At 48.0% G+C, this 23,852-nt stretch overlaps 1 protein-coding gene across 3 annotated transcripts in view; it reads left to right on the top strand.

Moving 5' to 3' along the window:
• Positions 1 to 23,852, top strand: part of AP3B1 (adaptor related protein complex 3 subunit beta 1) — a 1,440,584-nt gene that overhangs the window by 638,211 nt on the left and 778,521 nt on the right. For all 3 annotated transcript variants that reach the window (XM_069223388.1, XM_069223395.1, XM_069223382.1), the window contains exon 14: positions 20,151 to 20,260. In XM_069223388.1, coding sequence (XP_069079489.1) covers positions 20,151 to 20,260 — 110 coding nt within the window. The remainder of the gene's footprint in view (positions 1 to 20,150; positions 20,261 to 23,852) is intronic.

A 23,852-nucleotide genomic window follows, 5' to 3' on the forward strand; every position in this document is an offset into this window, starting at 1 on the left:
GCCCCTACTTTTGGCGTCAGGTCCAGAGGGATAATGTGAAAAACAAGGAGGAGTCACCCCCTCAGCCAGGTCCACCCCTAAGATGACCAGAGCTGAATTGACCCCCTCCCTGGAAAATCCTCCATCTTGTTTGGGAGGATTTAGCCCAATAGGGATAGGGATGTGCTTCCCTCCCCAAAGGGAGGGAGCACAAGGAGGATGTAGCCACCCTCAAGGACAGTAGCCATTGGCTACTGCCCTGTGAGCCTAACACACCCTTAAATTTCGTATTTACGGGCGACCCTGAACCCAGGAAATGAGATTCCTGATGACCTCTCAAGAAGGACTGCTTAGCGGGAACCCCAGCAGAGAAGGAAAGGAGACAACAACCGACTTGGCCCCAGCTCTACAGGCCTGTCTCCTGCTTCAAAAAACCTGCAGAAGAAAAGCGACGCGTCCTGCAGGTCGAGCAACCTCTGAAAAACCTCCAGGGGACTGCCTGCATCACAGAGGATCAAGAACTCCTGTGGATAGTGGCTCTGTCCAAATCAACAAAGAAGAAACCATCTTTAAATGGACTCCCACCTCACTCCTGAAGCGTGAGTCCCCACCACTCTGCACCCGATGCCCCCTGCCCGTGTCCAGAGAAACCAACACTGCAGCAAGGACCCCCAGGCGGCTCCCACGACATATCCACCCTGAGACGACCTCCCTGCACCCCCACGGCGACGCCTGCAGAGAGAAGCCAGAGGATCCCCCTGACCACGACTGCCCGGTAACAAAGCACCCGACGCCTGGAAGAAGCTCTGCACCCGCAGCCCCCAGGCCTGAGAGGAACCAACTACCTTTGCAAGAGTGACCAGCAGGCGACTCTCCTTCCTGCCCAGTCGGTGGCTGGCCCGAGAAGCCCCCCTGTGCCCTGCCTGCATTGCCAGAGTGACTCCCGGGTTCCTCCAATGATTTCAATGCAAAACCCGACACCTTGTTAGCACGCAGCACCAGGCCACCCCTGTGGTGCTGAGGGTGTATTTTGTGTGCCTGTTTGGGACCCCCTCAGTGCTCTACAAAACCCCTCTGGTTTGCTCCCCGAGGACGCAGGTACCTACCTGCTAGCAGACTGGAACCGAAGCACCCCTAGTCTCCATAGGCGCTTATGCTTTTTGGGCCCCTCTTTGACCTCTGCACCTGAACGGCCCTGTGTTGCTGGTGATGGGTGTTTGGGGTTGACTTGAACTCCCAACGGTGGGCTACCTATGCCGCAGAGACTGAACTTGTAAGTGCTTTACTTACCTGACAAACTAACCTTTACTTACCCCCCCAGGAACTGTTGCATTTTGCAGTGTCCAGTTTTAAAATATAACTTATTGCCATTTTATGCCAAACTGTATACATTACTGTTTTCATTCAAAGTTCTATATTTACCTATGCCAAGTACCTTACAATTTATGTACTTACTTGAATTCTGAATCTTGTGGTTCTAATATAAATTAAGAAAAGAATATGGGGGTGATTCTCACCCTGGCGGGCGGCGGAGGCTGCCCGCCAGAGTTCCCCCCTCCAGCATACCGCACCACGGTCATTACACCGCTGCGGGTATTCTGGGTTTTACACTGGGCTGGCGGGCGACCGCCAAAAGGCCGCCCGCCAGCCCAGTGTAAAACAACCTTCCCACGAGGACGCCGGCTCCGAATGGAGCCGGCGGAGTGGGAAGGTGCGACGGGTGCAGTGGCACCCGTCGCTAATTTCACTGTCTGCAATGCAGACAGTGAAATTCATTGTGGGGCCCTCTTACGGGGGCCCCTGCAGTGCCCATGCCATTGGCAGGGGCCCCCAGGGGCCCCACGACACCCCATACCGCCATCCTGTTCCTGGCGGGCGAACCGCCAGGAACAGGATGGCGGTATGGGGTGTCTGAATCCCCATGGCGGCGCAGCGAGCTGCGCCGCCATGGAGGATTCAGAAGGGCAGCGGAAAACCGGCGGGAGACCGCCGGTTTTCCACTTCTGACCGCGGCCGAACCGCTGCGGTCAGAATGCCCTGCGGGGCACCGCCAGCCTGTTGGCGGTGCCCCCGTCATTTTAGCCCTGGCGGTCGACGACCGCCAGGGTTAGAATGACCCCCTATGTTTCTATATAAAAACCTATTGGCCCAGAGTTAAGTCATCGAATGTGTGTTCCCATTTATTGCCTGTGTGTGTACAACAAATGCTTAGCACTACCCTCTGATAAGCCTACTGCTCGACCACACTACCACAAATAGAGCATTAGTACTATCTATTATTGCCACTATTAACCTCTAAGGGGAACCCCTGGACTGTGTGCACACTAACTCTCAATTTGAGTTAGTATATACAGAGCCAACTTCCTACACCCACCACTGGCATGCTTTCTCCCCCTACCTTGGCTATGGAGGAGGGAGCGTCCTACTTGATGGTTTTGCGGGGAGTGGTCGAGGTCCTGGGGCTCAAGCTGCCTTCGGTGGCAGTCAGGACTGACTGCCTGACAGAGGTGCTTCAGTCCGGGGCTTCCTCCTCTGAACCCCTATTGCCCTTTAATGAAGCCCTTATTAATGTCCTACTGTTGGTTACCTGGTCCAAACCCAGGGCACGTTCCCTCCTGTGACGAGGACTATTGCCCACTGCCATCGCCCTGCACCAGTTGACCCAGGGTTCCTGAAACAACACCCCACCACAGAGAGCTTGGTTAAACTAGTCTCCAACTCCCAGGGCACGTTCCCTTCCACACACCCGGATAGGGAATCCAAGAGGGTGGACCGACTTGGGAAGATGTTTTCTTCCTCCAGCCTGGCATTGCTGTCTGTGAACACTGCATGCCATTTTGGCTGCTAACCCCACATGCTGACAGGAGAGATGCAGCAAAGGTGACAATCTGATGTGGACTTGACATGGCTGACTCACTGAGAAGAGTGGTTGCATCGACTGTGGCCCTTAGGCACCATGCCTGGTTGAGGATATCTGGCTTTTCGAGGTATGTCCAGTCAAACCTTTTTGACATGCCCTTTGACAGCACCTGTCTCTTTGGAGAAAAAGCAGACGTGGCCCTCAAGCGCTTCAAGGATTCTCGTGCTACGGCCAGGTCCTTGTGGCTACCCCCATCTGCTTTTTGCACTTTTCATGGCTATGGAAGGAATGGCCCACCACGTCCATTACTGTCCAGCCACCTTGCCGCGCATTCTGCACAGCCACTGCATGTCCAGGGATGAGGGCTCCACCGCCCTCATGGATCAAGGAGCCAGCAGTCTGGCCAGTCCTCTGCCACCCCCCACTAAGCTGCCTCCAAACCTTCCTAGTCCGACTGTTCCCCGCCAAGGACCAGTCGGAGGCAAGATTTGCCATTACCTGCTCCGCTGGCAACCCATCACGTCAGACAGGTGGGTTTTGCAGATTGTCTGAAGGGGCTACTCCCTCCCGCTCAAGACTATCCCTCCATCTATGCCACCATCCAACTATCGAATGATGGATGATCACTTGGCACTTCTCCACAAGTAGGTTACGGCTCCCCTGGCTAAGAGAGCCATAGAGAGGGTCCCTGTGACAGAAGTAGGTGGTTGTTTTTATCTCTGCTACTTACTGGTGTCCAAAAAGGACAAAGGCTGTAGCCCTATCCTTGACCTTCTGTCCCTCAATCTCTTCCTCAAAAAGGAGAAGTTCAAAATGCTCATTCTGGCTCGAGTTCTATCTTCCCTGGACCCAGGAGACTGGATTGTGTCATTGGATTTGCAGGACACTTATTTCCATTTTCCCATCCTGCCTGCCCACAGAAGTTACCTGTGGTTCACAGAAGGCCACAATAATTTTCAGTTTACTGTGCCCCCTTTTGGCCTTACCGGCACCCCTCGGATGTTCACAAAGGTGGTGGCGGTGGTCGCAGAGCAGAGATTTCAGTCTCCCCCTATCTTGATGATTGGCTGTTGAAGGTGATTTCGCCCCAGGCAGTTGTCTCCCTCCTCCAGACTACAGCGGACCTCCTGCATTCGCTGGGGTTCACTGTAAAAGTGCTTAAGTCACAAATGACTCGCTCTTAAGATGCTCCCTTTCATCTGAGCTGTTCTGGACACAGTGCAGTTTTGGGCTTGTTCTCCCGAGCGGCGAGTCTAGGCTTATCAGGTTATGATACTGATGTTTCAGTCGCTATCCTCGATTTCGTGGCTTCTGGGCATCATGGCCTCTTGCATCCTACTGGTGACCCATGCGGGCTCCGCAATAGTACCTGACGTTCCAGTGGTCGCAGCATCAAGGCAATCTCTCCGGCAAGGTCCAGATCTCAGAGGGAACTGCACAAGATCTGTAGTGGTGCTTAACAAGCCCTGACTTGGTCAGAGGCAGATCCCGCTCCCTTTTCCAACCGGATCTGACACTACTGACAGATGCGTCACTTCTACGATGGGGCGACTATCTGGGAGAGGTGGGGATCAAAGGCATCTGGTTTCCACCGGAGTACAGACTCAACATCAACCTGTTTGAGCTCTGTGTGATCCAGTTAGCATTGAAGGCATTTCTTCTCTTGTGAAGGTGCAGATGTTCATGAACAACACCATAACCATGTGATACGCAACAAGCAGGGCTCTGTGCCCCTGGACATGACTGGAACAGCAGGGCATAACCATGGTGTTTCAACATCTGGCAGGCTCTCTGAATGCCAGAGCAGATGAACTCAGCCAAAAAAGTCTACCCGATCATGAATGACGTCTCCATCTGGAGGTGGCATAAGCTCTTTCAGCAGTGGGGAGAGCCTTAGTTAGAACTGTTCACCGCCGCAAAGAATGCACAATGTCAGCAATATTGCACATTGGAGTTTCCAAGGCGGCAATCGCTTGGCAGTGCTTTTAGTTTCAAGTCTTGGGCCTCCTGTACTCCTTTCCGTCCATATCACTTCTGCACAGATTTCTGAAGAAGATCAAACAAGAGCGGGCACAAGTAATCCTTGTGGCTCTGTACTGGGCACAAAGGATCTGATATCCTGTGCTATTGAGCATGGCTATCAATCCTCGATCACACTGCCCCTTCCGGAGGATCTTCTGTTGCAGCAGCAGGGGAGGGTTTGCCACCAGAACTTATTCAGTCTCAGCCGTCTTGCGTGGAGATTGAGAGGTGACAGTTGACAACTTTCGACCTTCTGCCCAGTCTGTAATGTAATCTTAGCAGCCTGGTGTCCTACCACAAATACACCTGTCGTTGGAATATATTTGTGGGATGGGGACAGACCAGTCTTTTGACCCCCTTTCTGCCCCTCTATCTGAGGTTTTATTGTTTATACTTTCTTTGGTCCAGCAGAGCTCTGCTATGGGCACTCACTAAGGTTATTTGTCTACAATCTCTGCTTTCTTACGGTTGCCTGATCAACATTCTTTGTTTAAATCTCCTATAGTGAATAGATTCCTTAAAGTTTGTTTCGTCCGTCTCCATTCATTATGCCCCAAAGGCACTTGAATTTGGTTTTGACTTTCCTGATGTGTGCTCCTTTCGAGCCTCTCCACAATTGTCTGCTTAGGCTCCTCACTTTGAAAACAGCCTTCCTTATGGCTGTCACATCTGCCCACAGGGAAAGTAAGCTGCAGACATTGCCATCTAAGCCGCTCTATCTTTCCATCCATCCTGACATTGTGGTGCTTCACACTTGGGCCTCCTTCCTGCCGGAAGTGGTGACGCTCCTCCATGTAGGCCAATCCATCACTTGCCTACTTTTTAGGATTAAGTCCATTTATACTTATTTTCGTATAGTGAGCAAAATAACATAGATAACAAAACCACTCACCTACATCCCTTGCCTACTTTTTATGCACCCTCGCATCCTTCTAAGGAAGAAGAGAGACTCCACCGCCTGGACCCAAAAAGAGCGCTGGCGTCCTAACTTGGTCGCACCAATGAGATCCGGCAGGATGGTGAACTCTGTAGAAAAGTAGGATCTTTCTGACATTGTTACCCCCACTTTTTGCCTGGTGTCAGTGTGTTTGACAGTAGTCCACTGGGATCCTGCAGACCAACACCCCAGTGGCAGTGTTCTCCCCTAAATTGAGTTGGTAACGCTTACACCCCACAATTGGCACACTGGTGTATCCCTGTAAGTCCCTAGTATATGGTACTTAGGTACCCAGGACATTGGTACACCAGGGGACCCCCATGGGCTGCAGCATGTATTATGCCACCCAGGGGAGTCCATGCAAACTGTGACTACAGGTCTGCCATTGCAGCTGATGTGAAATGGTGAATGCTCCTTTCACTTCCGACATAAGGTTTGCCTTATATCAAGGTCTCTGCACTCTGACCCTATAAGTGACCTCTAAGGTAGGTCCTTCAACCCAAGGGCCAGGTGTGTGGTTCTAAATGTGAGAGTATCCCTACATGAGCAGAGGTGCCCCTAAAAAACCCAGACCCCATTTTTGGGCTTTGTAAGTGCTGGGAAGCATTTTAAGGTATGTAGTGGACACTGGTCAACACAAGATGTCAAACCACATAATGGCTTCCCTGAACCTAGTCATGTTTGTTATCAAATACGTTGAAATCATGCAACTACACAGATTCCAGTGTTAGTTGCTTGACACCATGTACTGTGGGGGTTCCTTAGAGGATTCCCCATGTCTGCCTCTGCAGCCTAACAGGGTCTGCGTGCAAGCCAGTGCTGCCACCGACCCCTGACAATGTTCTGCCCTCCTGCTGCTGAGCTGAACTTAAGCAGGTGAAAGCAGAACAAAGGATTTCCTGTAGAGGAGAGGAGTTACCACCTCTCCTTTAGAAATAAGTGTCTCTGGGCTAGTGTGCTTTAAAGGGCACATTTAGTGCCCTCCTTGCATAAACAGGTTTAGTCCAGTGGAGGAGCCCCCAGTTCCCGCTCCTGCATGAAGCCACACAAAAGAAAGGGGAACGATCACCTGTCAAGCTCTTCCCCTAGGTAGGCACCCAGAGCTCTCCCAGGTGGCCACTTGATTCAGCCATCTTGGAAATCAGATGAGCAGAGGCCCCTGGGAGCATCTGACTGGTCAGTCCAGCAGAGTAGTGTCTCAGAGACCCCCCCCACCCATAGGTGGGTCCCGGCAGAAGCTGTCCAACTTCCTTCATAGGTTACTTAACGGCTGCCCTTAGGGTGGGATCCCAGATGTGTCTACAAGATTGGCCTGAAAGAGTCTTCTACAAGATTCGCCTGCAAGATTCTTCTGCAAGACATTTCTGTGACCTGTACACCGAATTCTGCTGCTGGACTTCACTTGGCCCCCAGACAAGACTGCAACTAGTAGGAAGGCTCCTACTGCAACTTTGTCCCTGAGTATTGCAGGGAATCTGAAACTTCGTGGCCGTGCATCCTCCAGAGTCACAAATAATTTCCCTGCAATATGGACATCCAGAAGGAATCTCCCTTGCATCTGCAGGCACCTCAATGTTGACAACTGCTTTATGGATTCTGCTGTCCCATGGACTCTTCAAGGCTCTGCAACATGGGTGGTGGTTCTGTGGCTCTCTAGACGTCTGAACTGTCTTCCTTGCAACTAGGAAGTCAATGGTCACTTGTTGGAGCTGCTGGGACAAAACACGTGTGCACCCCATCTGCTTGCCATTGCAAGGGCTTGTTGGCTCTTCAGTCCAAAGACCTCCTAGCTCCAAGAAGCCCCAGCATCACACAACTTCAAGACCGACATCATCCCTGCAACATGGGCATCCATTTGACTTGTGCTTTTGAGACCTCCCTGCGACTCCCTGTGCCCGCTGCCGGTGGGTCGTCCTGGGGGTCTCTATTGATTCCTGCTGGCTCTCCTTCTTGCTGAGGGCTGGCCCTGAGTTACCTGCAGAGGTTGAGTTCCTTGGGCCTTGTTGGTCCCCACTTCTCTAACTTTGCATGTAACACTACTCCTGCATTTACCACGGCTTGTTGGTGGTCCTTATGACCACTGACCCTCCTGCAATTCCACAACCGACTTGGGATGGTTCGTGGACAACTCCTGGGAACCTTTCTGCATCACCTGGATGCCGTAACCGCATCTTCACAACAACCGTCAATCAGCAAAGTTTCACAGGAAGGGTGGGCATTGCCCTCCTTGGCGACTCTGGGTGGTTTGGACTCTGTCCCCTCTTTCCACAGGTACTCCTTCACCGGAATCTGTGCCTGGGTTCCACCAATTTGGTCCACAGGTCATGACAGCAGCTGGACAGCTGAGGTCCCCATTAACTTCAACTGGAGGTTTCACCCCTATGCGCCTGAGCTCCCTGGTGTAAACACTCCACTTCTCTGGGTATCCACAGTCAGGGCACTCCTCAACGAACCTCCCTTGTGCCACCGGGTTTCCTCGGGGTCCATTGTGAAGGGTTCTGAAACACAAAAACTCTAACCGCAACTTCTCCATGTTATCCAATGGACACCTGACCCGAGGTAACATCTCTGTGCACATGGCCACCTGGGGAATCCTAGCTACTTACCTATGGTGTTTTAGTACTTCCCTGGTCCCTAAGATCCTTGGGTGCCAGTCCTGGTTAGTTGTCCTTTTCGCATCCCATTTTTTTAGTATATGGTTCGCCTACCCTTGGGGGCCCATGTAGTTTTATGCTTCACTTACCTGTTTCTATGTTTAATATATCAAAGTTAGTTTAGGGCCTGTGTTGTAACAAATAATATGTCTTTTTTTTATTTTTTTAACACTGGTGTGGTTCTCTCTTGTGTGGGCATTGCTGACTGACTGCTGTACTATTTGCAGTTGCTTTACACCCTCTCCAATTAGCCTTAGTTGCTCTCCACAGCTACCCTATGAGAGCTTTCGTTATCTGGAACCACTAACACTATCAATAAGGGTTGTCTGGGCTCAGTGTCTTACTTATAGGTGTGGACCGTATACTGATCCAGCCTCCTACAAACCATTTGTTGGGTATGTGGGTGCAAAGCAAGGTCAGGCAGTGCAGAAGAGAACCATCTCCAGCTGGGTCATACTGTGCATTTAAATGTGCTACTCATTGGCTAAGAAGCAACCCCCAGAGGGTTTGCGTGCTCATTGTACCAGAACTAAAGCTGCAACCACTGCATTAACACGTGGAGTTCCAATCCTGGTCATCTGTCAGGCGTCACCGTGGGCATCTCTGCATACGTTTACCAAACACTACTGCCTGGATAGTCCGGTCTGTAGAGGCAGTCATTGTGTCGGTTTGTTTCTGCAGGACTTCCTGGTGTTATCTTAGTTCGCTGACCCACCTCTGGGAATGGTATTGATCGGTGTGTGTTCTAAGGTAAGGAATGTACAGCTTACTGTACAGATGGACAAATGTTACTTACATTCGGTAACGACTTATCTGGTAGAGACAATATCCATTTACAGATTGCTTACCGTCTGCAGACGGCTGGCCTGGCTTGTAGTGGGTACCAGAGGTACTTACACCTTGTGCCAGGTCCAGTTATCCCTTATTAGTGTAGAAGAGGTGTTTCTAGCAGCTTAGACTGATAGAAGGTAGCTATGGCAAAGCAGCTTAGGCTGAACTAGTAGACATTTAAAGCTCCTACTATACCACTGGTGTCATATGCGCAATATCATAAGAAAACACAATACACAGAAGTACTAAAAATAAAGTTACTTTATTTTTATGACAATATGCCAAAAGTATCTCAGTGAGTACCCTCAGTATGAGGATAAGTTTTATATACACAAGATATATGTACACAAACCAAACTTCGGTAAGTAATAGCAAGAAAAGTAATGCAAGCAGTGTAGAATTACAATAGATTGCAATAGGAGCACATAGGTATAGGGGCAACACAAACCATATAATCCAAAAGTGGAATGCAAACCACGAATGGACCCCAAACCTATGTAAGCTTGTAGAGGGTCGCTGGGACTGTAAGAAAACAGTGAGGGTTAGAAAAATAGCCCACCCCAAGACCCTGAAAAGTAGGTGTAAAGTGCACCTACTACCCCCAGAGAGCACAGAAGTCGTGATAGGGGGATTCTGCAGGAAGAACAAACACCAGCAATGCAACAGTGGATTTCCGGACCTGAGTACCTGTAAGACAAGGGGACCAAGTCCAATAGTCGCAACAGTGTCGAGAGTGGGCAGGAGCCCAGGAAATGCCAGCTGAGGGTGCAAGGAAGCTGCCACTGGATGGAAGAAGCTTGGAGTTCTGCAAGAAAGAAGAGAGCTAGGGACTTCTCCTTTGGAAGATGGATGTCCCACGTCGCGATGAAGCTTGTAGAGGTGTTCCCACGCAGAAAGACAGCAAACAAGCCTTGCTAGCTGCAAGGGTCGCGGTAGAGGCTTTACTGTGGCCCAGGAGGGACCAGGATGTCGCCACTTGGAGGAGGAGACAGAGGGGGCACTCAGCAACTCAGGGAGCCCTCACAGAAGCAGGCAGCACCCGCAGAAGTACCTGAACAGGCACTTGGAAGAAGAGTGAACCGGAGTCCACGCGAAGTCACAAAAGGGAGTCCCACGATGCCAGAGGACAACTCAGAAGGTTGTGCACTGCAGGAAGGAGTGTCGGGACCCAGGCTTGGCTGTGCATGAAGGAAATCCTGGAAGAGTGCACAGGAGCCGGAGCAGCTGCAAATCACGTGGTACCCAGCAATGCAGTCTAGCGTGGGGAGGCAAGGACTTACCTCCACCAAACTTGGACTGAAGAGTCACTGGACTGTGGGAGTCACTTGGACAGAGTTGCTGAGTTCCAGGGACCACGCTAGTCAGGATGAGAGGGGACCCAGAGGACCAGTGTTGCAGTCTTTTGGTGCCTACGTTAGCAGGGAGAAGATTCCGTCGACCCACGGGAGATTTCTTCGGAGCTTCTGGTGCAGGGTGAAGGCAGGCTACCCCCAGAGCATGCACCACCTGGAAACAGTCGAGAAAGCCGGCAGGATGAGGCGATACAAGGTTGCTAGTAGTCGTCTTGCTACTTTGTTGCGGTTTTGCAGGCGTTCTGAGCAGTCAGCGGTCGATCCTTTGGTAGAAGGTGAAGAGGGAGATGCAGAGGAACTCTGATGAGCTCTGGCATTCGTTATCTAGTGAATTCCCCAAAGCAGAGACCCTAAATAGCCAGAAAAGGAGGTTTGGCTACCTAGGAAGGAGGATTGGCTACCAAGAGAGGTAAGAGCCTATCAGAAGGAGCCTCTGACGTCACCTGCTGGCACTGGCCACTCAGAGCTGTCCAGTGTGCCCCCAACACCTCTGTTTCCAAGATGGCAGAGGTCTGGGACACACTGGAGGAGCTCTGGGCACCTCCCCTTGGAGGTGCAGGTCAGGGGAGTGATCACTCCCCTTTCCTTTGTCCAGTTTCGCGCCAGAGCAGGGCTGGGGGATCCCTGAACCGGTGTAGACTGGCTTATGAAGAGATGGGCACCATCTGTGCCCTTCAAAGCATTTCCAGAGGCTGGGGGAGGCTACTCCTCCCCAGCCCTTCATACCTATTTCCAAAGGGAGAGGGTGTTACACCCTCTCTCAGAGGAAGTCCTTTGTTCTGCCTTCCTGGGCCAGGGCTGCCTGGACCCCAGGAGGGCAGAAACCTGTCTGAGGGGTTGGCAGCAGCAGCAGCAGCTGCAGTGGAGACCCCGGAAAGGCAGTTTGGCAGTACCCTGGTTCTGTGCTAGAGACCCGGGGGATCATGGAATTGTCAGCCCCCAATACCAGAATGGTATTGGGGGTGACAATTCCATGATCTTAGACATGTTACATGGCCATGTTCGGAGTTACCATTGTGACGCTATACATAGGTAGTGACCTATGTATAGTGCACGCGTGTAATGGTGTCCCCGCACTCACAAAGTCCGGGGATTTTGCCCTGAACAATGTGGGGGCACCTTGGCTAGTGCCAGGGTGCCCACACACTAAGTAACTTTGCACCCAACCTTCACCAGGTGAAGGTTAGACATATAGGTGACTTATAAGTTACTTAAGTGCAGTGGTAAATGGCTGTGAAATAACGTGGACGTTATTTCACGCAGGCTGCAGTGGCAGGCCTGTGTAAAAATTGTCAGAGCTCCCTATGGGTGGCAAAAGAAATGCTGCAGCCCATAGGGATCTCCTGGAACCCCAATACCCTGGGTACCTCAGTACCATATACTAGGGAATTATATGGGTGTACCAGTATGCCAATGTGAATTGGTAAATTTAGTCACTAGCCTTTTAGTGACAAATTTGGAAAGCAGAGAGAGCATAACCACTGAGGTTCTGGTTAGCAGAGCCTCAGTGAGACAGTTAGGCATCACACAGGGAACACATACAGGGCACATACTTATGAGCACTGGGGCCCTGTCTGGCAGGGTCCCAGTGACACATAGACTAAAACAACATATATCCAGTGAAATATGGGGGTAACATGCCAGGCAAGATGGTACTTTCCTACACCGTCCCACCTAACTTTCCTGCTGTGTGTACGAATTTCTAGGAACAGGGACTCCCCTTGCAGGGCCCTAGTTATGAGGCAGCAGTGGCCATTGTTATTTATGGTTCTGCACTTCTGGCGTGGATAGTCCTGAAAAGAAACTGACAACACCGCACCAGGGTGGCGCCTTTATAGGATTTGCAATGACATATCCGGCACGGATGATGCTGGCAGTGGATGCCGAGCCGATCGATGCCACCTAACGGCTCATAGACGTACTGCTTGAGAAAAATCTCCGGATCCAGACTGACGCCTGGGGAAATTGTAAAGTAAGGAATCTGCAACTAGATATTTTTTCTCTACCAGATAAGGTGTTACCGAAGGTAAGTAACTTGTCAATTATGTATTTACAGACAGAGGAACTATTTCTTTTATAAATATGGTATAGATGTGGTTTAATTTTAAGGAAACATAGTTCTCTGTCTTGGTTTAGGCCTGTTACAGTGACTAAGAAGCCTATACAATTGGCATCCTTTTGCCTCAGTCTTAATTTACACTTTCCTCTTTCGATATATATCTGTGGATACGATTCATTAAAAAAAATATTATTATTTTTGTGACCCCCAAAACCAAAGTTGCACTGTATCAAACGCACATTGCAATTTCAAATGTTTTTAAAACACATCACAAATCATTAGGCAAATAACCTGAAATGCATCAATCCTTCATAGTAATTGGCAATGAAATGTGTCAATGTATTACAGTCTTATTTGTATTCCCAAACTATTGATTGTATTCTGACCCCAGAAAGGGGGTGCTTAAAGATAACTTTATTTTAGTAAATGAGGGCTGTTAGGATGGGTTGAGAACACACAGTGGTCGCTTTAAGAGACAGGGGGCACAATAAAAAGAGCCAGCATTCTGTGAATGTAATTGCAGGAAATTAATGGGACAGCTTTCAGTGAATCCTACCAAATACTAATTTTCGAACTGTGAAAGAGAAGTTTATCTTTCACAGCGCAAAAATGTTCTTGGGTCGCAAACTAGTGACTGTTTGAAAAACAGCAACTGCTTTGTGACCTAAGAATAATACATTTGACTCTTTGTTGGATTTACAAATAATCAGATAGATGCAGTAGGTGATTTTACACTAATGAGCTGTTAGATTGTGTTTTTTTTTGTGTGCATCGCATCTTAAAATGTTGATAGTTACTTCTCCCTGCAGATTCTTCACGTTTTGAAACACCTCCTGTACTGGATGTATAAAAGCTGAAAAACTTTCCTGTGCTTTTGTTGGCACAATGGCTCCAACTCCACTCTGGTGCTTCCCCAGATGTGACGTCACAGACCCTTATAGAGCCACTCTGGTACTTGCCACCACTCCTTATTGTTCTGAACCTCTTGATGCTGTTTTTCTATGCTAGAATTTTACTTCGTCCAAGACTAGTAATGGTCAATGCTCAATGCATTTGATGCATCTCAAAGAGGGGGTCCTTCTTTCATGTACCAAGCTACCGACAAATAGCTAATTTCTTGTTTCTCCAGGCCTGCCGCAGATCCCACTCTGGAGGAAGGTACAGGATAAATGGTTCATCCCTTGGGAAGTCTTCCTGCATTAAATTGAGAAAATACTAAATGGGTGACTTCTTCCTTTCAAAGCTGCTACCCTTTAACTAGGCAGGTCAACTGATCACTGGGCCCATTCTCCAACTTTGTCCTAGTCTTCTGATTTGTTTTCTGTTCCAGAGGACATGAGCCCGGCACTGAGCCCACCTCTTCTGGCTTCATGCCTACTGCTGCAGGACCCACTTACTACTGTTCTTGTCCTAGCAGTGACCCTGCTGAAGTGTAGTCCATCACCCTGATCATGTTGGCTGTGTTCAAGTTCATCTCGCTCCATCCGCTGCCCCTATAGGCCACTAGGTGCCTGCAGGATCTTGCTGTGTCTCTGCCGGCAGCAACAACCTTGGTGCTGGTAGACCTCATTGATGTTCCTTCTGGCTCTGGATGACCATATAATGCCTCCAGAGGCCTTGCACGATGGCCCGGAATTAGCACCTATGTTGATGATGCCAATGCCGCTTTTTCCAGAACTACTTTTGGAGTTACCTATGATCTGGACTGTTTTAGGAAGGTGGATTGCACAGTTAAGATCAGCTTGGAGTCTGCTACTTTGCGCAAGCTTGGGACAGGGACTTTCATTAAGAGGAGGAAAGTTGTGAGTTGGACACCTTTCTCTCTTATTCAGTCTTTCATGGAGGTCTCTATTAAGATCTCCAAAACACCAGCAGTTTAAATCTTCTTAAGGTTGAGCTTGACTGTCCCTAAGGATTCCTTTGAAGGGGATTTTTTCTTTTAATGCAGTCCTTAGCCAAGTAGCTGAAGTCCTAGAATTCTCTTTGGCAGTAGTAGAAGTTAAAGCTAAATTATTGATGTCCTCATCAAAATGTAGTCAGCATTCTGGTTCTCCAGCCCAGTTTTTCCACATCTGAACCCTTATTACCCTTTAATGAGGCTCTCCTACATTCTATTGTGTCTGCTTGTGGTGAGCCAGCTTCCTTCCCACTGTCAACTACCAGGCTACTCGCCTTAACCGCCTGACACCAGACAATCCTAAGTTCTTATCCTCATCATTTAACTGAGACTGAGGGTCTAGAATTTCAGAACGTTCTTACACCAAATTCAGTCCCAGTTTTTCCCCCTTCTTCGTTTGGCAGAGTGTCAAGTTGGTGGGAAAGAAAGTGTTCTCATTGAGGACACTGCGTCTTATCTATGCAGCAGTGATACATGCCTGTCAAGATGATGCAAAAAAATTGGTCCACTACTGGTGGACTATGTGGGAAGCCTCTTTGCTGAAGTGGTTTTTGATGGTTTTAGGGCCACCAGGAAAATTCTTACATCTGGTCTTTACACTGTGAATTTGGTTGCTAGGTTATTTATCTCTGTTACTATTTATAGATAGGCTTGAAAGTTCTCCATTTGTCTTCCTGATGATTACCTCTTTAATTGCGCCCAGTTCTTTGGCGAAAAAGCCAGCTTGACTTTGGACAGAACTAAAGTACCCTCTAATACTCAGTCACAGGACTGGCTTTCCTCTGATCTAAGGTCCCATGAATTATATTTACAATTCAAAGGCTACTTGAGAATCCAGACTTAAAAGCAGTGGAATCCTTGGTAGCCTGTCTGATAGCTGTCTGATATTTTCCTTGGCCATGGGAGACATGGTGGCTTCAAGGGTTATCAAGACCAGCAGCACTAATCTTCTCCTATCTTGTAGTGCAACCTCATAGGGGGCATACATCTTATATGAAGGCGTTTTCTACCTGTCTGCAGGGCTGGCATTCCATAATATGAGACACCGATGTACACCAAAATGGTATGTGTCCTAACTTTTTATGAGTTCGCTGGGACGTATCCTCTGTTAGGAAGGTCTTGCTTTCTGGCCAAGATGGAATAAAATGGGTTCTGTTCTATAATGGACACAGTTCATGGAACTGATTTAGTGGTCCCCATGGTGGATGGAGGTCTTCACTCAAGTCTGGTTTAATGTCTTGGATTTCCCATGAGATCTTCATGTTGTGGCATAGGCTTTTGTAGCCCTGAGGATTGGTAAATAAATCATTCACCCTACAGGAAATGGGTTCCATATTTTGGTCCTGCAGACTCATGGACGTATTTTGTGTTTCACAGTAAGTTGCATTCGTTTTCCACTTGCAGTTTGACCATTTTGCATGGTATCTGCACTTCATGTTTGCATGCAGTTAATGTTTGTTACTTCTTTGGGGATCCAAGATTCAAGCATTCCCATGTCTTGCGGTCTAGATGAAGATAGCACCTATACCCATTTCTTTACTGTTTTTCTCGTTTTTTCATATCCTACTGTTTTAATAATGATAAAGCTATTGATATGCTCCCTCAGGACCTCCTATGCACCGAGAAGGACCGTGTGCATTTAGAAATAATCCGAATATTTTAAATGACAACTCCAATGTGCAGAGTGGCATGGGTACAGGAATCTAGTTTATCGTTAAAGCTATGGTTTTAGTCCTGAGATAGCCGGGCCTTGTTGACGGTCAATCATCTGGCAGGGTTGTGTGCAAGAAAAGACTGTCTTCATTGGCGATGTCTTAACGACCACTAGTTTCATCTTCTTCCAGAGGTGCTTGAGTATATAATTGGGCAGTGGGACACTCCTTCAGTTCGTTCTCTTGCCTTTTACGAAAGAGTTCACTGATGTACTGTCCCTTATATTATCACTGTTCTGACTTTTGGAAGATGCATTCCTCTTGAGGTGAACATGGATTTTGATTACATGCATTCTCCCACTCTCCAGATTCCTTGTGTTTAGAGGAAGCTTTGTCTGGTTGTTTTCACGAACTGGTGCCATACTGAACTTTTCTATCCTAATCATCTGCTTCATTCATGCTGGATCTCCTTTTGCTTCAAGGGGTGTAGGTTCTTTATTTGAACCTCTGGAGACTGCTGTATTATGACAGGAATAAGTCACGAAAGTCAGAGTTCCTCAGCTCTGCTATCTAGCTCTGTGCATTGAGTGTGCAGTCAAGGCTGCATATGGAGGTAGTTCAACTTCAGGCAAGGTCACTAATTCTGTTATTCTTTTGTGTTATTTTTTAACCGGCTTGCTTTCATGTGTTTTTTTATTGTTTGACTTGTCAGTCACCCAAGCTTAGTTTTGAAAGGCTGCCTTTGTTGTTTGTCCTGGTATTTGCTCCCCGGATTTGACCTTATGCACAGTTGCTTTTTTGACTTATTTCTTTTGACTCTTTGAATCAAGGCTGTGATTGCATGCTACGCTGTGCCTGGCAGCACTTCTCAAGACAAAGATCAACAAGCATTTGCAATGCAGTGGGTCTCGCAATTGCTCGAGTTAGAGCTATTACCGTTGTAAACTCCTAACCGGACTTTTCTTGCCACATAAGCTGAAAATGAAAAGTAAAACAGTTTTACATAAGCGAGCGGATGGCCACAATGAACGTGGAAGAGACACACAAAAGGAAACAGAAGTTCATTCACAGTCAAATGTACCAGCAAACGTGCAATTATCCATGTAACCGGCAAAAGTGCAATTATCCATGTAATAGGGTCTGTCATGCAAAGCGCTTGACTAGTTTTCTGTAGTTTACCGGTGCTCTAGAGGAGGGCTAAACACCGGCAAAGGCATGAGGTATGGCTAATGAAATCAAGCACATTTTTAAAGGCAAGCCCACGAACCAACCAAACTGATGGGCATGACATGGGCGTGGTTAAAAGCCCACAGAGAGATTCAAATTGGGGCCAGATCACTTACACGCTCGACCCTGAAAGCAGATATGAAGTAGGTAGAGACACTGTATAGGCCTGAATAGCACTTAGGACCTAGCAGTTCTGGCTGGACTGTTCCCATGGGGAATAGGGTCACAATTGATTTGCATATGGCGGGGTCCAAACTGGGGTGGCATGGTGAGCAGAAGAACAATGAATTAAACCTAGATCTGTGACTGGGTGTGAGTGTTTGAAAAGTGTAAACACTCCGTCCATCATACTTTTGTGTTGCTAAAGTTGCCCTAAGTGTGAAGGGTATGCCCAAACTTGGGTCCCTTGCTCACTGTGCCACTGGATTCAAGTAGCATGGCTGATGAAGGATGATACCCTGAAACCGGTACAGGGATGCTTCTTTCCGGTCCAGGGAGGACCTGGCTTGGCAGTTCGGACTGGACTGTTCCCATGGGGAACAGGGTCAAGACTGATTTACATATGGCTGGGTCCAAACTGGGGTGGCATGGTGAGCAGAAGAATGATGGATTAAACCCAGATCTGTGACTAGGGGGTGAGTGTTTGAAAAGTTTCAACACTCTGACCATTATCCTTTTGTGTTGTAAATTTATAGTACCTGGCTATTCTGATTGGGTGTAGATCCAGCCTTCTGAAACATACCTATAACACCTCTGATATTGAGCACTGCACCTCTTGGGGCTGTTAAATTGCATCATAGCACTATCTAGTTATCAACTTGCATTAGTCAGTCTTCAATGACGAAGTGGACATTATGGTACCTAAACATGGCATGCGCATGCTACTGTTAATTGTTGTGGAGTCCTCTTTAAGTGAGAGGTTCAGTATATTTAGGCTATCCTGTTTTAGGTTTAAATGTATAATAACTGATAAAACCTCACCAAAAGGGAAACATCTCTAATCACACAGAATATACAAACACCTTTGCAACTACAAACTAAAATTCTGTTCCGTGATAGGAAAGCGAGCAAGAATGATTCATTATTTCTTCCTCAAGTGGCAACACAGTACAACTTTGGTATGCATGATAGCTGGAGGAAAGAGTGGTATACAATTATTTTGTTTGAATTTTGTTGTTTAGGGATGTCACTAAAATATTGTCTTACTTATTTTGATTTCCTCCAGTTTTGTGTGTGTGTATTAAAGGTTCAAGGTTTGGAAGCATGTTTTAGGTCTGATCTAATTATTTCATTCATTTTAGAGAATCTGAGAACAGGAAAACCCTGTTTGATCTATGGGCAGAATTTACTTCTCTTACCGATTGAAGAAATGGCTGGCTCATAAGAATCTTGACCAATATGTACTGTCACATTTACCCTTTACCCTCAGACACACTCTTTGATACATCAGCCTAATTTTCTAACAAGTCAGTATGAATAGCAGATCGACTACTAAACTGTGCTAAACACCCCAGGCTTTAAACTTTCAGTGCACGGTGTAGTGACAGGTTCCTTTGAAAAGACCGCTATCACCAGGCACATGGGATAGTAATGAAAACATAACAAAATACTTTCCCCATGCTAACAAAATTCATAGCTGCAAAGTGTTATGTTGGTATGTGTGATACCTTAAGCTAATCCTTGGTTTCTACCCAATTTCACTTTACTGGAGTTAATATTTATCCCATAAATACAATGTTAACAGCAAAATTCTTAGAATACAATGTGATGTTTGCTCAGTGGTCGAGACTGACTTAGAGTGAGACATTTGCAATGGGGACACTTGGCAGCTATAAATGGCCACACAACAGCAGCACCACCTTAATGTAATCAGGCAAAATAAGCAGTGCGGAGCGTGCTTAAAGCATCCGTTTTCAGGTGTCTTCGAATGCAGAGCTACAAATGAATCCAGTGTAATTCAAAATGTTAAAGGTTTCACAAGGTACTATGCTTTTATTCAGTAAGGAGTAGGGGGATGACCCGTAACTGTTTTCACCAATTTGTTTATTGAAACATTTGAATACAGTACTCTTACTTTTTTAATTCATTATTAGTCCTCTAGACCAGCCATCGTCCTGACCGAGTGAGCGCAAGAGATTGTAATGAGATGTGAGTTAGAGTGCAGGTCACAGACTTTCTGTGCTTAAGACAGTCTAACGTAAGTCCATTGGGCACACTGCAAATGGAAAGACACTATGTACCCTGCACTACTTCTTCTTTAAATTTGATATGTGCTTTATAACAATCACTGCAAAACAAACAGCATGCTCCGTCAACACTGAAAAACACAGTATTTGAATACTTTGGGGGTTAGGCAGCTAATTAAACACTGATAAGCACTGATTTAAATTTTTGGGGAAAACCCTGAGAAAACACCACTGAGAGCCACAAAAAATTATCACTGAAAACAGGAAATGATATATTTTATGCATGTATGTGATGAAGTTTTACTGTGGCACAAAGGGGGCGTACCATCCATTTTGAGATCACTGATTTGTTGTATATCTTGCTAGTGTTTAGTTTTGCAATATCCTCACAGGATTTCCATGTGATTTTATTCACCTGTTTCACTCATTCTACCAAGCTGGACATTACCGTGCTGAAACTGGTTACTATAACAGCTCTTCTTTTGCTTTTTCAGAAGTTGTAGTTGCAGAAAGTGTAGTTGTCATCAGGAAGTTGCTGCAAACACAACCGGCACACCACGGAGAAATTATTAAACACATGGCCAAACTGCTTGACAATATTACCGTAAGTGTGTAGGCTCTTTTACTTGTGTGCTTCCATTTGCTTTCTTCCTGGAATCAAACCACAATTTTTACCCAGTTGCAAATCTACGTTCCTGTGAAAGCGTATTATCTAACAATTGATAGTCCAGTTACAATATTTTAAATGATTTAGGTTTGTTATGGAATTTTTCATTGCTTTCCCATCTGGCATCTGTCCGTGGTTGGGATAATTGAGTTGCAGACTTGGTCAGATTGTCCATAGGTTAGTAGCTGTTCTCAAATAGTAGCTTGCAGTTTTAATCCTCTCGTTTTCTCCATGTAAGATATTGTTTAGCAAACATTGACAAATCCAGTAGGCCAAGCTATTTTTAAAGAGCACAGTCTTTTTCAAGTTACTTGATTAGTTTTCCAAAAACAAGTAAGCAGTGCAAAATAGTGGTCACTTATGGAGCAACTCCTTGGATACCAGGTCCCAGTACAGCCATGATGCAACAAACCATTTGCATGCAAAGTTCACCAAATAACCAATATGTTAAAACGTAATTGGTCCAACAGCACAGTTGTCAAACAGAGTCCAGCAGCTTCAAAATTCTGTAGACACCTGGGTCACATGACTGATCTACAAATCCCTCCACCCCCAAACTTACTCATTCTTATGACCGTGTCAGGTTGGGATTTGACTCCCACAGGCCCCACATCTTTTTTCTTTTTGGAACATCCCTGCTCCTTGTAAAAATACTGTTCAGGAGCCATGCATCCCTGCAGGGTCTGTTTGGGCTGTGTTGTGGCTCACCACCATAAGTCCCAAATTGCACAAAGGTTTCACCCAGCTGGGAAGGGGCATTCGTACTCCCAACACACAATATTAGCAGGTTTTTATCTTTTTCATTGTAAAGCTAGCCGTTGTCAAAAAAGAAAATCTGCACATAAGGCCAGGACAACTGCTACTTTTCAGGGACATGTCAGTTTGCGCTTTACACTCAATCATCACTTTGCAGATGAAGGCAGCAGTGCCATAAGCTGTTATTAGATGTGTCTTTAATTGGACACAGGTGCTTGCTTTTCCAGGATGCAGTACCTTAAGTGCTTATTGGAGGTTCCTTGAGTCAGACATTAGTCTTCAATAGCCTTCAATTACTGTTTCTGGATGCTAGAAAATTATGGACTGATCATATGCCCTTGATTGTTTCCTTTTGTTGGAAGTGGAAAAGAACATAAGAATAAAAATGATGATGATATTTTGAGCAGATAGTTCATAAATAGGATGCAGATTCAGTATATAGATTTGCACATTTCCCTCAGCAAGTCCAATAATTTGTGCTTATTTTATTTTCTCAGGCCTAAATAAATATCCTGGTGCTGATTTATGGCGGTGAAAGTCATTATTGAGGCAGTGAGTGCATCTCTTGTATATTTATGACGAAGCCCCCCCAAATATGGATAGGTATAGAATTTACAGTATTATCAGCTGTTAAGACATGACTCCTTAGCTGTTTCCTTTAAACTTTCAAGGCATCAGCCACCAGTGTGGTAGTGACTACTGGAAAACAAAGCAAGGTGGGAATCGATAAGCTCTTGTTCAAGGGAGAGATGATGGGAGATTGATCATATTCCAGAGAAAGAGAGAGTGCACCTAAGAAGGAGGACATTCTGTGTACAAGAGCAGAGGCAGGAAGTGACAAGGGGAGAGATGATCTCAACTTGTTCCTATGGGTGCCTTGTGTCACAGTCAAGGAGCGACCTTTGACCCTGTCACCAGGCAGGTCGCTCCCCCCATCTGCCACGCAGCCCCCTGTGGGTTGAACCTCCGTTGCCACTTTTGCCGCCTGACTACTCGCTCCCTTTTTTCTATTCCCCTGAGCTTGTGCTTCTGTGCCACTTGGTTTTTCCATTCTGTGCCCCTGTGTTTTGCTTTCTGTAACCCTGTTCTCTGTTGTCCCTCTCCCGCCGTCTTTTCCCGCCGTTTTTTCCCCAGGTTTTCCCCTGGGTTTTTCCCCTGGGTTTTTCCCCGGGTTTTTCCCTTGCTGCTGAGCCCCTGCTGCCCCGCCCCCTTCACTCCCATTGGCCACCCCGCTCCCACCTTCCAGCTGCTCCTCCCTCCCTCTGCCCTCATATGGAGGCCGCGAAGCGGTGGTAGAGAGCGACCTTTGACCCTGTCACCAGGCAGGTCGCTCCCCCCATCTGCCACGCAGCCCCCAGTGGGTTGAACCTCCGTTGCCACTTTTGCCGCCTGACTACTCGCTCCCTTTTTTCTATTCCCCTGAGCTTGTGCTTCTGTGCCACTTGGTTTTTCCATTCTGTGCCCCTGTGTTTTGCTTTCTGTAACCCTGTGCTCTGTTGTCCCTCTCCCGCCGTCTTTTCCTGCCGTTTTTTCCCCGGGTTTTCCCCTGGGTCTTTCCCCAGGTTTTTCCCTTGCTGCTGAGCCCCTGCTGCCCCGCCCCCTTCACTCCCATTGGCCGCCCTGCTCCCACCTCCCAGCTGCTCCTCCCTCCCTCTGCCCTCATATGGAGGCCGCGAAGCGGGCGCGCAGCGGACTGCACTACGACGCAAGCACCCTCCACGCACTCAACACCAGACGAGACCACCCCTGCTACCGGGCCACCCCGAAACGCACCCAGGGGCCTTTCACCTGCCGGAACTGCAGATTCACCAGCATCCAACCCTCCACACCACTAGCCAGAGAACCCAACCACCTCCGCTGCATCCTCCTCAACACCCGCTCCGCTCGCAAGCACGCCATCGAACTTTGGGACCTCCTAGACTCCACTGCCCCTGACGTTGCCTTCCTGACGGAGACCTGGCTGAACGCCACCTCAGCACCAGACATTGCCATAGCCATCCCACAGGGCTACAAGATCTCCCGCAGAGACCGCACCAACGGAGTGGGAGGAGGAATCGCCATCATCCACAAAGACTCCATCAAAATCTCAACGAACACCGATGACACCCTCACCACCGCCGAGCACATGCACTTCCAGATCCACACCGACCCCAATACCACCCTCAGAGGAACTCTCATCTACAGACCTCCCGGACCCCGCCCACAGTTCAGTGACACCATCGCTGACCTCATCAGCACCCACGCCCTCGCTTCCACGGACTACATCCTCCTCGGGGACCTGAACTTCCACCTCGAGAACAACAACGACGCCAACTCCACCGCCCTGATCGACAACCTCGCCAACCTCGGACTCAAACAGCTAGTAACGACACCCACTCACGCCGCTGGACACACGCTTGACCCCATCTTCTCCGCAAGCCCCCACGTCTCCTTCAACCACACCACCGAACCACACTGGACCGACCACAGATGCGTCCACTTCACCTTCAGAAAATCCACCACGCACCACCGCACCCAACAGCTACCACGCCGCTGCTGGGGCAAGGTCACCGGGGACCAACTGACTACCGCCCTCGCCCTGAGACCACCCACCGACCCAGACACTGCTGCGACCATCCTCACACAGTGGATCAACGACTGCGCCAACACCCTCGCCCCTCTCAAGACCTTTACAACCAACCACACCAACAAGAAAGCCGCCTGGTTCACCGAGGACCTCCAGATCTCCAAGCACACCTGTCGGAAGCTGGAGAAGAAATGGCTCCACGACCGA

The sequence above is a fragment of the Pleurodeles waltl genome, chromosome 1_1 (assembly GCF_031143425.1).
Source record: "Pleurodeles waltl isolate 20211129_DDA chromosome 1_1, aPleWal1.hap1.20221129, whole genome shotgun sequence".
Classification (NCBI taxonomy): domain Eukaryota; kingdom Metazoa; phylum Chordata; class Amphibia; order Caudata; family Salamandridae; genus Pleurodeles; species Pleurodeles waltl.